General features: G+C 36.8%; 1 protein-coding gene across 4 annotated transcripts in view; it reads left to right on the top strand.

Moving 5' to 3' along the window:
• The window catches only part of SMCHD1 (structural maintenance of chromosomes flexible hinge domain containing 1), a 128,928-nt gene extending 112,630 nt beyond the window's left edge, over positions 1-16,298 (top strand). For all 4 annotated transcript variants that reach the window (XM_060028744.1, XM_060028743.1, XM_060028746.1 and 1 more), the window contains 3 exons: positions 7,473-7,631; positions 7,924-8,026; positions 15,251-16,298. In XM_060028744.1, coding sequence (XP_059884727.1) covers positions 7,473-7,631; positions 7,924-8,026; positions 15,251-15,275 — 287 coding nt within the window. In that variant the 3' untranslated portion in view covers positions 15,276-16,298. The remainder of the gene's footprint in view (positions 1-7,472; positions 7,632-7,923; positions 8,027-15,250) is intronic.
• Positions 16,299-17,510: the final 1,212 nt, after the last annotated feature.

Raw genomic sequence — 17,510 nt, 5'->3', positions numbered from 1 at the left:
CCACATTTTGTTGTTAATTTTTTAAGTGTAATATACATAGAGAAAAGTGCACATTTCATAAATATACAGGCTTTTCACAAAATGAACACTGCTTCTGTATTAAGAAATAGAATATTATCAGCCCCACAGAAGGCTTCTCAGGGCTCTTCGAGTCACAGCCCGACCCCCTCTCCAAAGGATAACAACTTTCTTGACTTAAAAGAGCATAGATTAGTTTTTCCCATTTTTGTACTTTATGTAGATGGAATTATGCAATCCATGCTTTTTTGTGTGTCTGGCTTTGTTCAACACTGTGTATGTAGTTGTAGTTCATTTTAATTGCAGGTTAGTATCCCACTGTGTACGTATACCACAATTTATTTCTTTATTATTCTGCTGTTGAGGAATTTGGGTAGTATCCAGTTTGGCGTTATTACTTCAGCCCCCAGCAATGTTTAAAATAGTAATTGAGAAAGATGGTAGGATATCTCATATTTCCTTTTATGAGATAGTCAGGTGCAGCTGCAAGAGGAGACACAAGAGAGGCCCAGGAAAACAAAGTTTATTATACTCACAGGTCCTAGGGACAGGAGGCACAGCCTGCCACACAGGGGCCATATGGAAGAACACCAGGGTGGTCAGGAGGCAGAAGACAGGAGCAAGGAGAGTACTTCAGCCACAGCCTTTACTGGGGTCTCTGCAGCAAAGGGATGACAAGGTCAACAGTTTAGGGTTGACCTGCTTGAATAATTTCAGTGGTCTTTGGGCTCTAGGCGTGGTTTCTAGCTAGTTGCCTGGTACCTGGCTCTGAGATGATTAAGGCAGAGGAATGTTACTCCTTGGGGTGCAGGTGCCAGATAGAGGAAGCTTGGCTCTGGATTGGTTAGTTTGTGTATCAAAGGCATGCTAGACGCTTAGCTATCTCTAAGAATTGGCTCGTCCCAGGCGAGGCAATCTCTCGCCAGCCAGAAAGGCTTTTTAAGATGTCAAAACATCATAATATACAGAAAGTTTAAGTTATAAACAGTACAGAATTTCATACTTCTGTTAATGATGACAGTGAATGCATGAAAAAATCTTCTCTATAGAAAATAAGTGAACATCTAAACAAACTTATAAGAAATAAGAGAAAACAATTTAGTCAGAGGCAGTGAATCAGCATAAAAAACCCTCAACCCTTATCACTCCAGCACTACAGTTTATGGCAGTGGATCCCAAACTAAAAGGAATTACCTGTGGAACTTTAAAAATGCGCAGGTATTTTTGACAGAATTTCCAGTTTACCTGGGCATCTGACTGTCAGTATAACAGTAAGGCCTTATCCATAGATCTTTGGGATGAAAAGATTATAATTAAAGACTTCTGTGCCCTATTGGTTTGTCAAACATGTAAAGTTAACAGATAATGCAAGGACTTAAAAAATATAACAGTTACTTTTTCTTCTTGATAAATATCTTCAAAGATACACTCCACATACAGACTAATGATTCAACAATAAGCACTCAAATATTAGACAAACGGTTTGAAAAATCAAATGAGACAATTTAAAATTACTGGATATGTATAAGGTACTTTTGATTTTAAGCGATAGCAACCAGGCCTGACCACTTCTCACTGTTGTGGCCTCTCCCGTTGCGGAGCACAGGCTCCGGACGCGCAGGCTCAGCGGCCATGGCTCACGGGCCCAGCCGCTCCGCGGCATGTGGGATCTTCCCGGACCGGGGCACGAACCCGCGTCCCCTGCATTGGCAGGCGGACTGTCAACCACTGCGCCACCAGGGAAGCCCAGGCCTGACCACTTTTAAGTGAAACAGGAATGTATTGGAAAGAAAGTGGAGGAAATCACACATTCAAAGGAGATTGGAAACAGCCAAGACAAAAACAAGGATGGCTCTGGGACATTCAGCAGCGTGAGCTCCTTGCATCTTCACCTAGAAGGGCATCTCTTAACATGACTCAGAGCCCGCACCTCCTAGGAGATAGAAGTTCCCTCTGAAATCAGCCGGCCATAGTAAGGATCAGATAGAACAGAGCTTTGAGGAAACTCTTCCTTGTGTATCATGGGATTGTTTGCAGAGAAAAAGCAATTTTGAACTAGACTACCACCACAAAAATTGCCTGCTTACTAGCACAATTAAAAGCAGAGTGTCTTCTAATTTTGCATAGACCGTGTTTTGCATTATAGTATTTGATATGAGATAATGAAATAAGAGCAAATAAATTTAGAGCATAAAACAGAAGAAAAAATGAGTATTTACATGTTGTAAAATAAGATGATTAGAAATAAGACCTTGAATAACATGTGAATACATGAAGTTCTTTCATTTAAAGACATTCAGATTTTTAAAATCTAGTGCTAGGATATATTAAAAATAGCTGCCATTTATCGAGTGCTTAACATGTGCCAGGAAGTAAAGTTAAATAAAGTGAGTAAAGAGAGAAGTGTGGAAATTTAAATGACATGAGAAGCCACATGGTCAGTAAGCCATAGAACAGAACTCAAACCCAGAGCCAGCTGTACCTGAAGGCTATTCTCTCCATGACACTGCTTTATAGCTTTTATAAGAAACTCCCTTCTACACCAATACAGTGTAAAATTAAAGAATTAACAAAGAAGAAATGTAAACATTGAATAGACAAAATCACAAGTAACAGTATTAGTGTCAAAGTTAACTTCAAGGCAATGGCACTAAAAGGACAAAGATAGATTCGTTTTGATAACAGATATATTCCATACTAGAGGACCAAAAGTTAATTAACTTGATGCAATAAATTACATAATCAAATTTCTTAAAACTGTTGATTATACAGAGACAGAAATATTGTTATGAGAAACCATTAATCCATGACAGGTCGTTAGTCAAAAAACAAGGAATTTTCTACCTAATAAGTTGTAATACCAGTACCTTCTTAGGTAAGAAGGTAATATGTCACAAAAAATGGCCATAAATTCATTGATCAAATTGCTACTCAGCTACAATGAGACTACAAATTACGAAAAGCAAAATTTACTTAGGATAGTAACAGAACTAAAAAATAACTTATTCCTTTCCTCCCAAAGTAAGCTCAAATAGTGGATATTTAGAAACAACTATTTTGTCAAAAAAAGTTTAAATATTAAAAAGAATGAGAATATTACACATTATACATAACAGGCATGAAGACAGCTGAGATCAAATGTAAACCTACAGGCTTAACGCTTTTATTATTAAATGAGAAAAACAAATTAACCATTCAACTCAAATGAGAGGAGGGAAAAAATACATCTCAAGAAACAAGTACAACCAAATGGATTGCAAAAAAAGAAAACCCTTGTATTGAATATACAATTTGTAAAGACAGTCTTTGGGCAAAAATAAATACAATAGGAGTAATGGCTCAAAGGATGCATTCAGAAATAGAGATTTCTTAGGTTTTCATAATATTATAAATACATTTAGCATGTCCAAATAAAGTGGACTAAATTCTAGAAAATTGCAAGTGAACAAAATTGATTTAAATAAGGAAGAAAACTTATACAGACCATTGCCTGAAGAAGTGTTCAAAAAGTTAACTCCATCCTATAGGTTTTTCATAAGTGAATTTCAAATATAATTTGTTGCAGAGTATAGATAAAAATGGAGATCACTCAGGGCATCTTATGAAACTAATAAACCTATTTCCCAAAATGGCACAGGCAAAGAAGACTTATAGTACCACCATTCTTCAGCTGTGTTCAGGAAGTTCTTAGCACAGTTGAATAGAAATTAGAAAGTTTAATCTTGAAAGGAACACTTTATTTTAATGTTCCCTTATCTCCAATGGTTTTGCCCCAGATACGTTCATGGCTTGATTCTTTTCCTTCCAGTTCTATACTTTAATGTCACACCTTCAGGGACTTCCCTGATCAGCCTATCTAAAATAGAAACACCCACCTTGGAGAGAAGGGCTTTTTGACAGACAAGTACTGGCACATGTGAGAAAACATTTTATAGTTAATTTATTTTAAGTTTACATAAAAATTTTAAAGTACCTTGAAGAAAATGGAAGGGCAAATGACAAACTGGGGAAAATTGCATATATAGTAGACAAAGGTGTTATAGTCTTATTATTAAAAGCAACCTTTAAAAATCAAGAAAAAAGGGCTTCCCTGGTGGCGCAGTGGTTGGGAGTCCGCCTGCTGATGCAGGGGACACGGGTTCGTGCCCCGGTCCAGGAAGATCCCACATGCCGCAGAGCAGCTGGGCCCGTGAGCCATGGCCGCTGAGCCTGTGCGTCCGGAGCCTGTGCTCCGCAGTGGGAGAGGCCACAGCAGTGAGAGGCCCGCGTACCGCAAAAAAAAAAAAAAAAAAAAAAAAAAAAATCAAGAAAAAAGACAAAGACTAATAGAAAAATGAGTGGATAACATGAATAAGCAATTTTCAAGAGAATAATAATAGTTACTATTTGAGGGCTTATTATGTCCCACATACATTGTTAAGGTTGTCACTTGAATTATTTCATTTACTGCTGTTCCCCTCATTTTACAGATGAGGAATTTCAACCTCAAAAATGTTAGATATGTAAGGCAATTATACTCCAATAAAGATGTTTTAAAAAAAAAAAGATAACTTTGCCAAGTTCAGGACAGTGTATGTATTCATTTGCACAGTGACACAAAAGAGTAGAAAGAAAAATGTTTTTTTCCTGAATTACATAATTGAGATAATTTACTTCTCCATTATCCTCTTCTATATATTTTTCCAGATCTGCCTCAGTGAACAATGTGTCACCTAAAAATTAAGTAACAAAATTTACAAGAACTTCTCTGATTCGTTCCCAGAGAGTCTACCCCTGAATACATTGAAATAATCTATATATCTTTCTTAATATGTAGCATAGAGAAATAAACACACTGTAATTTGAGCTTTTGTCCCTTTACATGAACTAATTTTTAATTTAATTTTATTTTTAATTTTAAGCTACACTTTTTTTTTTAATATTTATGTATTTATTTAGGCTGTGCCGTGTTTTAGTTGCAGCACACGGGGTCTTTGTTGCGGCATGTGAACTCGTAGTTGCGGCATGCATGTGGGATCTAGTTCCCTGACCAGGGATTGCACCTCGGCCCCCTATATTGGGAGCGTGGATTCTTACCCACTGGACCACCAGGGAAGTCCCTAATTTTTTATTTTAAAGTATTTTGCTGTTTTCACAGTAAAGCATCATTAGTTTTTTTCCTAGATAATTAAAATTTTCAGACAACATATAATGTTAGAGCTCTAAAATCATTTATAAACAGAATTAAATATGAATTTTTAGCTTTTCTCTTTGGCAAAATGTTATTAAATGACTTAGAAAAGACTTTTATAGACACTATGGTAAATAGAAATTACAGTTCATGTACAAAAAATTGGAAATTGCTAAGGCATATTAAATTAAGTTGCTTCTGTCTACCTTATACATAAAATATGAACTTAATATTAGTGCTCCATTTAATGGGAAGTATTTAATAATCCATCTTTCAGTTTATAAATAACAAGTTGACTTAATGTTCTGTTAAAGCTTTTGAACATACTTTTTCTTGAGTATTTAAAAGGTAAAAGAACCTCATAACTAACTTATTATGTTAAGAAGTAGGATTTCAACCGTTAGCAACTTGAAATTTTTGTGTATCGTCTTCTGAATTAGGCAGCATCCCTAACATATGGATCTGAACATAATTTTGTAACTCATTCACATACAAAATAAATATAGTTTTATGCATATAGAAAACATAACTTTAACATGAAATTAGAAATACTATCAAACCAGAAAACCAGACATTTTTAGTTACCTTTGAGTTCCCAATAAATCATAAAGAATTAAGAAACATAAGGACCTTGTCATCACTCAGTTACACATATGGAATTCATATTTAAATATATGAATATTCTCATAAGTGTTCACAGGTGTGTGTTTGTTCACTCGTTCCCAGAATGCTTGATAGTTTTTTTAAAATACTGTTATTGACCCTTAAAGTATAGAATATCTCGTATCTCGTGTACCCTGACTCAAATAATTTCTTCCACAGTTTTATATGTAAACCCACTGTATATATTTATTAAGCAATTGGGTGTTTTTATGCCCATTCCCATGAATATTGATAATCTTTGTGTGACTAGAGTCTCAAAGGGTCAGATAGTAAATATTTTAGGCTCTGTGATCCAGGAGGCAAAATTGAGGGTGTTATGAACATATTTATATAACCATTTAGAATGTAATCATTTAAAACTGTATAAACCATTTTTGGCCCATGGACTACATAGTTTGCTGACCCCTGGACTAAAGTATAGTCAATGTATTTAATTTTTGGTGTCTAATAAATTATACAAACAGGCAATAAATAGTCTCAAACTTGACCAATGTAATATGTTTTTAAAAAAGTAATGCAAGTTAAGCTTTCTGAAAATTAAGTATCCAAGAGTGTTTTTGAAAGCTGTGTTTAAGGTAATGATCATGTCTGTTGGAAGCAGTGATTTTCTTTTTTTTTCTTTCACATCTTTATTGGAATATAAATGCTTTACAGTGTTGTTACAATGTTAGTTTTTGCTATACAACAAAGTGAATCAGCTATATGTATACATATATCCCCATATACCCTCCCTCTTGAGCCTCCCTCCCACCCTCCCTATCCCATCCCTCTAGATAGTCACAAAGCATCAAGGTTTTTTTGGTTTTTTTGTTTTTTTTTAATTTATTTATTTATTTTTGGCTGCATTGTGTCCCTGTTGCTGTGCACGGGCTCTCTCCAGCTGTGGCTCATGGGCTGTAGGCACGCGGGCTTCAGTAGTTGTGGTGCACGGGCTTCGCTGCTCCGCAGCATGTGGAATCCTCCCGGACCAGGGCCCGAACCAGTGTCCCCTGCATTGGCAGGCGGACTCCCAACCACTGTGCCACCAGGGAAGCCCAAGCATCAAGTTTATCTCCTTGTGCTATGTAGCAGCTTCCTACTAGCCATCCATTTTACATTTGGTAGTGTATATATGTCAGCTACTCTCTCACTTCGTCCCAGCTTCCCCTTCCCCCCTGCCCCCCGTGCCCTCAAGTACGTTCTCTACGTCTGCATCTTTATTCCTGCCCTGCCACTAGGTTCATCAGTACTGGGAAGCAGGGATTTTCTAATAATGCTATATTTAGTGCATTCTTCCCCTTCTCACAAATTTCTGTGGAGTTAGATTGAATACTGAGTATCAAACAGGATGTAAACACTGACTGAGAGAGTGATTTAATTCAGAGTGCTTTTATATAGGAAACTCTTTCCTGACATAGAAATTTATTAAAGTCAAGCAGCTGAAAAAAATTAATATTTAACAAGCACCAGTCTTGTGCTGGGCTCTAAACTGTGCTTTTTTATTGTATTTGTTTACACCGAACGTTAAAAGTAGTTCCCACGTTACTATAACAACACTCAGTGTTGCTGATTCTTCTTTCCTAAAACACTGCTTTGATATGATATCAGTACTTTTAATCGAATGTCTTTGGTTTCTTTGCAGATCTTCTTCAGCAGTACCGCACTGCTGTGTGCAGGTTGAGCAGTGTGAACAAGGACCTTAACGGGCAGTTGGAATACCTTCACACTCCGGATATGAAGAAGAAAAAACAGGAACTTGATGAACAAGAGAAGAATCTCAAACTGATAGAGCAAAAACTAGGTATTGTATTTTTTTTTAACATCTTTCTCTGCATGAAGATAGTGTTCATGATTAGAGAGAGTTCAGCTACAAGAAGAAAGTATGCGAATGATCCAGAATTTAAATTACAGACACTCTTGACCTCCAAGTGAACTGACAAATGTTTGTAAGCTGTTCGGTCAGCAAGAGTAGTAAGAAGCATTCTCAGTATTATTTATTAATTACTCTTCTATAAATTAAGACATTCACTTGTATTGCTTATAATAATTCCAGTCTTTTAAAGGTTTATTTTCTAAATTTTCTGTCTTTACAGGTATGACTCCCACACGTAAGTGTAATGACTCACTGCGTCATCCAATGACAGACTGTCCAGTTCCTCCTAAGAGAATGAGAAGAGAAGTTACAAGACAAAATAGGTGAGTCTACTGTGACCCGAAAGTTATGATTGCTTACTTTGTCAAGGTTTTGGCTCTTTATACTTTAAATATAGCATGAGGGTATTTTACCCACCTTGAACCAGAATTAGTTTTGTTTCTTTTTAAGTGAACTGAATGATGATGGGTAATGAAGATAAGATGTAATCATTATTTTCTCCTAGGATGCTCCAGTTTTCTAAATGATTTTTGCAAATTATTTGGAAACTTTCTAATACACTGTATTCTGCTTCATAGGATCAGCAACTTAAGTATAGAATATGCAGAATCATTTGTACATTACTCATATAGAAGTTGCTTATGATATGTGGTTTGGAAAATCAGATACCACTTACATAGCTCACCAAGAAGCCAACAAAGCCATCTGCATCCTAACTCAGTGAAGAAAATTGTCTGTTTCAGTATAGATGCTAGTAAGGCCATCCCACAGAAAGATACCATAGTACTGGGATTTATTATACCTTATTTCAAAAGGTTCAAATATAGACTCTGCCTGAATAAGTTTCTCGTATTGACCTTTGAGGAGTTCCTTTGAGACCGTGGTATTTAGAATTGGTATTCTATGCCCTATCCATCTACATATTCTACATTTATTCAGTAACCATTTGATTATTTTGTGCTGTATCTTGCTGGGTAAATAAAAGTGATATGGTTCTTGCCCCCTTGGGAGGTCTGCAATCCTGTGCAGAAGAAGGACAATTCAAAAAAGTAAACCTTTTTCTATATGTAAAAATATAGAATAATGTTAAGTTTTACAAAAGAACAAAGGATAGGGGACTTCCCTGGTGGCGCAGTGGTTAAGAATCCTCCTGCCAGTGCAGGGGACACGGGTTCAAGCCCTGGTCCGGGAAGATCCCACATGCAGCGGAGCAGCTAGGCCTGTGCGCCACAGCTACTGAGCCTGCATGCCACAACTACTGAAGCCCACATGTCTAGAGCCTGTGCTCCGCAACAAGAGAAGCAGCCTCAGTGAGAAGCCCGCACATCGCAACGAAGAGTAGCCCCTGCTCATCGCAATGAGAGAAAGCCCACGCACAGCAACAAAGACCCCAACACAGCCAAAAATAAATTAAAAAAAAAAAGAACAAAGGATGAAGTGATGTAGAATAATGGGAAAACTATGTTGGTTGTTGGGAAAGATGCATTTTAACAGAGAACTGAAGGATGAGAAGCCAGCCATGTAGGGATTGGTTTCAGTCAGAGGGAGAATAGGTATGAAAGCTCTGAGAAAATAACAAGCCTGGCATATTTGAGGAACTGAGAAGATGCTTGTGAGTCTAAAATATAGTGGGTAAGAGGGAGAAAGTCCCAAGACGTGGTTGGAGAGGTAGACTGAAGCCATAGTATGCCCCTCCCCAAAATAATATCTTGCAAAAAAATTGTGAGATAATGACACCAACTCATTGATATATTCATATAGAAAAGACATGTTCATTCTTTCTTATGTGAACTTTCAGGGTAACCAAATAATTGGAGAAAGTTTTTTATAGAAGGTCTTCTTTATAAAGTTCTTTATATAAGAATAAAGTATAAGAAGCATGATAAAATTAAAACATCACATTTTGGCCACTCCTAATAAAATAATGGATTTAGGAAATAATAATCAATGGATACCCAAATTATTAGGTAAAAAGTTGAGGGGGAAAGTTAATAATAATGGCCCCCCTGCTGTAGGAGGGGCCCCAATAAAGCCTTGCCTGAAAAAAAATAATAGTAATGCTAATAATGGAAAGATCAGATGGACATTCCTGAACCCACTGACTAAAAAGCAGGATATTTGCTATTACGTGATTCAGTAGAGAAATAACCTGAATCTAATGAAGCTTCCAGTCAGCCTTTCTCAGCTGGGGTTCTGTGCAGGAAATAAGCACTGCAGAAAACTGGGTGACTTTTCCCCAGGATAGGTCATCTAACATTCTAGATGCCCAGGAAGGAGGTTAATTCATTGCATACAATAGATACCTTAAGGTATCAAAGCTTAAATCTCTCACGAATTTGAGAAGTGCCTTCAGTTTAACTCCAAGTGTACAGGAAATAAGGGAAATTTAGGAACAAGTTAAATGATGCCACCAGGAAGCAGTACGCCAAATCTAGAATGTCAAGAATATAACATTGTACAGGACAAATGACTGGTTTTGTGAATAAATTAATGACATAAAAGAAGCATAGGGAGAAGGATGAACTGTTTGTTATAGAATAAAAGTACCTGAAAGGTATAATAATCAAATGCAAATTGTAGACCTTGTTTGGATATGGATTTGAATCTTTAAAATGCAATTTTGAAAAAATTTGGAGAAATTTTTAAATCACCTGGATATTAGATATATTAAGGAATTGTGAATTTTGTGTATAACAGCATCATAGAGTTTATAATAAGATAAATATACAGTTAGAAATGTGTACTGAGGTATTTACCAGTTGAATAACATGATGTCTGGGATATACTCTAAAACACTACAGGATGAAAAAGCGACTGCATATCAAAATAAGAGTGGGCAAAATGTTATATTATTTCTTCTGCTTTTCTGTAGGTTTGCCATAATTTTTCAAGAAGTGTTTTATGGGGCTTCCCTGGTGGCACAGTGGTTGAGAGTCCGCCTGCCGATGCAGGGGACACGGGCTCATGCCCCGGTCCGGGAAGATCCCACATGCCGCGGAGCAGCTGGGCCCGTGAGCCATGGCCGCTGAGCCTGCGCGTCCGGAGCCTGTGCTCCGCAGCGGGAGAGGCCACAGCAGTGAGAGGCCCGCATACCTCAAAAAAAAAAAAAAACAAAAAAACAAACAAACAAAAGAAGTGTTTTATGGAAGATGGGAAACATTTTTCCAGTTTTTTAAAAGACCAAGTGAGGAAATTCCTGTCAAGCAGTTTTAAAGTACATATTCTTGAGGCTACCCTGCAGCCTCAGCACTGAATTAGCCTAGGACCTTACAGTTCTACAGAACTACAAATGATGTCATTAATTTGGATCTTATTTATTAAGATTTTGTAGCAATTCAGAGGTGGTATGGGCTAAAGTTTCTTTTAGTTTATATTTAAGTTGTTAGTAATAGTATCATTTTCATTAAAGTAATACATGTATGTAAATGAATTGGTGTATAGATTTAGTGTTGTACTGTAAAATGTGAACCACACATGTAATTTAAAATTTTCTAGGAGCCATTTTAAAAGAAACAGCGAGATTAATTTTAATAGTATATTTTATTGAACACAGGGTACAAAATACTATCATTGCAACATACTGCAAATAGTAAATTATTAATGAGATATTTTAAATTCTTTTTTTCATACAAAGTCTTCAAAATTCAGAAGACAGCAAATCTCTATTAGGACTAGCTACATTGCCAGTGCTCTGGAGCCACACGAGGCTAGTGGCTACCAGATTGGACAGCACAGGTATTGAAAGAGCTTATGATGATGAAATCTTGCTCCTGTGTATCCTTACCCCGTCCCATTTCCCAGAGGCAACCTTTGTTTTAACTGTTGTGGTTATTCTGTTGTTGCCTCCATTTTTTGTATACATTATGTTGGTCTTGTTTTATCAGCTTTCAGACAGCACAGCCCACCCAACACCTTGGTGTGGAGGTCTGTCTTGCCTGGCCCACCTCATGACTTTTGGACTAAATTGTTCTGAATTATTTTAGAACTTACCCTTTCTCGTGATTATTTAGTTATATTCTCTCCTGTAACCATCAACCCAGTCCTCCATGCTTTTTTCAAAGGTAGAAGGTGATAAACAACATATATTATTATGGCTATGTAAATATATAGTGTAGGCAAAGTGTGTGCTAGGATTACATTTCCATCTTTGTAAGGTTCTAACGTCATGACACTTACTTAGGCCGTGAGTCAGTGTTCCAAGCATGAAAGTCAAATAAATCTTCTATATTGTATCAGTTCTTAAAATCATGTTAAATTTTAATCCAGTTCTTATTTAGACTGTTTCTTGGATGTTGTTAACTTCTGTGGAGTTTCTAATTTTCTTTTTTCCTTCAGTATGTAACTTGATCATGTATTCTTCCACCTGCTTTAGTAACTAGTAACCATGTAGGCCTTCTGGGTCCTCCTTGGCAGCTCTCTTGAGTTGAATCCATTGTTTCTTGGATTCCTTGTCTTTCTTTTTTGTTTGTTTTTGTTTTTGTTTTTTTGCGGTTCTCGGGCCTCTCACTGTTATGGCCTCTCCCGTTGCGGAGCACAGGCTCCGGACACGCAGTCTCAGCGGCCATGGCTCACGGGCCCAGCCGCTCCGCGGCATGTGGAACCTTCCGGGACCAGGGCACGAACCCGTGTCCCCTGCATCGGCAGGTGGACTCTCAACCACTGCGCCACCAGGGAAGCCCTCCTTGTCTTTCTTTCTCTGATAACTTCCTTATGAAAAGCGTGTAGAAAGAAACTGGAGCCCTTGCATGTCTGAAACGGTCTTCCTTCTGCCTTCACATTTGATTGAGGTTTTCTGGGAATTACAGGATAGAAACAAGGCTGGAATATACTAAAGGAGAAGGTACTGGGAGTGGTCGAGAGACAGAGGGACACAATGCCTGGTGGAACCCTAGACTCAGTCAGAGAAGTCCAGCCCAAAACAGGAAGGATGAGAGCAGAATGGAAAAGGAGAGGAAACCTAGCCTAGAACATGCCAAATTTTCAACCCCAAACTTTGAGAGCTTTGTTCCCTTGTTCCAGGTATTAAAGCTCCCACCAGGAAGTTAGATAATGATGGTAATTAGTTAGTTAAATGTTGGTATATTGGCTTCTGGTGTACTTGGTGGCACCCTAGAGGCTTGTCTATTGCCAGCATCTAGGGACTAGCAACCTACTAGTTGGCTCTCCAGCCACGCCCTTAAAGCAAAGCCTGTTTGTCCACGCCCCTGCTCCCACTATCCCATAAAATTCCCACTCAGAGAGGAGCCATAATGGGAAAACAGTTCTATTTTTATAACAGCAGAAGAAATCCAGGCCAGCAGCACAGTCCTCTTTCTTAAATGTAATCGTACAACCAAGAGACATCACACATATGAGGGGAGTCAACAACATGTGAGGGGAGATCCAAGATAAATAGCAAAACCACCCCTGGAAGATGATTCAACCGAACTCTTTTAAAACTGTACATAATTCTTGATTAGATTGCCGAAGGAGTTATATTCATGAAACTAAGGGGGTATTAGGAGAAAAAAACAGCCAGGACAAGATTACAGATACTGTTGCTGAAATTTAAAAATTCAAAGAACTAAGTGTGGGGGAAGCCAGGCAAGGAGGGGGAAAAAAAAATTCAAAGGACTAAAGTAAAGGAAACTTCACAGAAAAATAGGGAAGATATGTGAAGAGAAAGGAGAGGAGATGTAGAGAACCAACTGAGACTATCAGGAATCCTAGAAAGAAGAAAATGGAGAAGAAAATCATGTGGAAGAGAATTCCCAGGGATGAAAGGGTCCGTTGAACGCCCAGCACAATGACTGACAAAAGATATACCAAGATAATTCATAGCAAAACTGTAGAATATCAAGAAAAGGAGGAGGAGTGTAAATGTTTTCATAGAGCAAGAGAGACCATATTGTCAGTACAGCTTTTGGCACACAGAAAACAAATGTCTAGCTTTGTGGTGGCAGGTGAGAAGATTTAGGTTGCAAATTTGGTGTATTCTAGCCTATGGCTTCCCTTTTGCATCCTGCTTACCTTTGGGAAATTTAAAATCACTTTAAATTTCAGTTTAAAATTTAAGCCACTGTTTAATTAGTAATTTCCTCATCCCCAGCCTCTGCCCCAGTCTCTGCCTGTTCTCCATAAATCACACCATATCAAAAATGTCACAGCACTTGAAATTAAAGTATCTTTAACAGTACTGAAATAGTGATATATTTCATCCATACAATTGGAAACAAATTCAGTAGTAGGAAATAATAGCAAAATGTGTGTGTGTTTATGTTATTATTTATATTAGTATGTGGCTATTACCTATTTATATATTGTTAGCTTTTATAGGGATTATATACCATATTTCATCAACTGTAGGATGTCAGTAATTATTAGAAACACCATTTTTCATGAAACATTAAAACACTGCAAATTAACTCATGACATTATAAGGTAGATTTCAGAGATGTTAAATGTGGAAAAATGTGGATTTTAGAATCAACAAAATATACTTAGCAATATATACTATGCAATAGACTCATTTTCTTCAGTAGAGGCTTCAGTTCTGGGGTTTTTTTGTTTTGTTTTTTTGCGGTACACAGGCCTCTCACGTTGCGGAGCACAGGCTCTGGACGCGCAGGCTCAGCGGCCATGGCTCACGGGCCCAGCCGCTCCGCGGCATGTGGGATCTTCCCGGACCGGGGCACGAACCCGTGTCCCCTGCATCGGCAGGTGGACACTTAACCACTGTGCCACCAGGGAAGCCCTGATTTTCTACTAATAAAGATTACAAAATAGCTTTTTATCAAAATTGTGTGTCTTCTATTTGGAGATGGCAGTTCAGGGAACTATTATTAAGAAATATAGGGCTTCCCTGGTGGCGCAGTGGTTGAGAGTCCGCCTGTCGTTGCAGGGGACACGGGTTCGTGCCCCGGTCCGGGAAGATCCCACATGCCGCGGAGCGGCTGGGCCCGTGAGCCATGGCCGCTGAGCCTGCGCGTCCGGAGCCTGTGCTCCGCAATGGGAGAGGCCAGAACAGTGAGAGGCCCATGTACCGCAATAAATAAATTAAATAAATAAAAAGTATATCTGAATAAGGAAATATCTGCATAAATATATACTAAAATGTTCATTCTGTTCATCTCTACGTGAATGGAATTGTGGGTATTTTTAAGTGTTTTTCCTTTTGCTTGTCTTTGTGACTTTTCTCTAATGAGCATTGTAATTCTTGTTAATTTTTAAAGTGGTCATTTCATTTTAGGAAAGGGGAAAATAGGCAAAAATCTGCAGAATTTGGGTCTGGGATACACCATTCCAGAGAACTGTGCTAAAAATTACTTATCCCTTCCTCTGTATATACTAATTACTGTTTTTATGTTAAGCTTTTGTTTGTTTGCTGCATACATGTGAAAGAAGTGGTTATATACAAGGATTTAATTGTCTGTTTATACCAAGAATTATTATAATTAGTAGAACATAGTTCCACTGGATATTTAACCATCCAGGTCTGATGAGGGAGTTACAGGAAAGGAAAACTTTGGTACATAAAATTTACTGGTTTTTTTTTCCATTTTGATCAGGATTATAACCAAAACAGATGTGTGAGAGGTGACAGAAGAGGGGGCCATTGGTCTCACTAAGAATGCCCTGCCTTCTGCAGCTCTGTTTCAGAAGACCAAGAGGGTGACTTACAGACGAATACTTCTGGGGATGATAACAAGTATCTAGACATGTATTTCCATGTCTAGCCAGATGGCACTGGAAACAACCATTCAGTTTTGTGAATCTCACCGAACAATATGGGTTTACTGGAATTCTTCCAGTCATCATGCCCTTTGGTTGTCATTATCTTGCAGGTGTGTCAGAGATATGCAGCTATGGTAGTGACTGCAAAACTGACACATAGCATTTATTAATCCTGAAGAAAAGTGTATGTACTATTTTTCAGTATGTTTATCATGAATATGCTACAACTATTTCTTGAAAGCAAACCTTTTTATTACTTTTATGTGAATTTATTTAACATAACTGTTATGTCTGTTGTGTTTAAGGAAAATTCTAGAGGTTAGGTATTTAATTGTAAATATGCAAGGAAACTTTTAAGAATTCAGAATAAACGTAGACAAGCACATGTATCTGGGAATTCAGATGTTAAGATATATGGAAAAACATTAAAGTGATGGGTGGACTTGTGACAGCAGTAGCATTTTAAATTTCTAAAGACTTATCCTGTATATATATGTGTATATATATATAATATGCAGCAGCAGCAATTTTATAAGTATTGTTTGACTTTATTAATACTAGATTATATAGTCTCAGCCTTAATTCTATGCTTACGTTATTTTGTAATTTTTTATTACTATTTTTAAGGGATTAAAGAAATTGGACACTCCCTCATTAAGGGAATAAGGGTCTACTAGAAAGTTGCTGCAAAAACATTTGAATTGTGTCTTAATTCATGCTAATGTATGTCAATATATGTCTTTGTGTCAGTCCAGAACTATTGGATTGTGAAGTTATTTTATAAGGAAATACTTTTGGTACAGTTTTGTGGCCCAGGAAATGTGTGTGTTTTTTAATCCTTTCTGACTATACAGTGAGGTTAATAAAGAAGATTGTTTCTTCCCTGTTGAATAGGTGTGTTTTCCTTTTTCAAAATTTAAAGCTCCATAAAAGTTACCTTGGTAAAATATGATATTTAACCTCTCTTTATAATTGGAAGTCATTTAACTGTTTTGTTGAAGAAACAAAATGGCAGTAATAAGAATTAACTAAAAGAAAGATTGGATTCCTTGTAAGTAAAACTACTACTTATTAACTGTTAAATATTAGTGCCAGAAAGGTAAGTTTCACCTTCTGAGACTTTTAACTTCTTGAGGTTATGACTTGGTTACTTACAGTCATTATGAAATGGGTAGGATTAATATTTTTAGTATGTAACTTTCACGTAATACTTTTTAGTAAAACAAATTTTAATTTCTATCATTTTTCTACTGTCATAATGTCTTTTCAGTTATACCTGCTAAACATTTTCATGGTATCATCTCTTCATGGTTATGTAATTATATTTATAAATTTACTTTTATACATGTTAATTTCATATTTCTCATTTTTTTTTGAACACATAGTACCTCCTTTGACTTCAAAAAGAGGTTGCTTCTTTTTAGCAGGTATATGTTTAGGGATAGGTTAGCAGCATTAAAATTCATGGTAGGACACTTGGCCTTAAAATATTAATTATCTTTAAATATAAGGTAAAGTTTCTCCACATCTCACCTTATGCAAGCAGTTATTTCATTTATGAATTCATCAATAACTTGAGTATATGAAGATACTATTTAAGTATTTTGGAGAGAGATCAAATTAGTGTTAAAGAATCACTATCCCAAGTGACAAGCAATAAAGAGACATTAGATATATTTTTTTAATGTTAGGAAGCCTAATTTCAAAGTAAAATAATGTCTGATAATATAAATTCCTAGTATTCTGATTCTTTAGACCACACTCCAATAAAACAAATAACATGGACTAGAAAATATTTATATCTTTGTGTAGTACCATATTTAAATCTTACTAATAGAATTTGTTTACATCTTTTTCACTTGTGTTTCTCCTCAGTTATTCTTAAGCTCTTGTTAAATTCTTGGTGGAAATGGAACATAGCATTTCATTTTTCTATGTTTTCATTTTAGTGGAAATAAAAACTTACGTACCTTGACCTATTTATTAGTCCACTGGTGAAGATTTGAATTTTTTATTAGGTATAATTAAACATAATTGGATTTTTTTTTTTTTTTTTTTTTTTTTGCGGTACGCCGGCCTCTCACTGCCGTGGCC

Source organism: Delphinus delphis, chromosome 13 (genome assembly GCF_949987515.2).
Source record: "Delphinus delphis chromosome 13, mDelDel1.2, whole genome shotgun sequence".
NCBI classification, from domain to species: domain Eukaryota; kingdom Metazoa; phylum Chordata; class Mammalia; order Artiodactyla; family Delphinidae; genus Delphinus; species Delphinus delphis.
The sequence above is the reverse complement of the archived record's forward strand: the minus strand, read 5'-3'. Positions and strand labels throughout refer to the sequence as shown.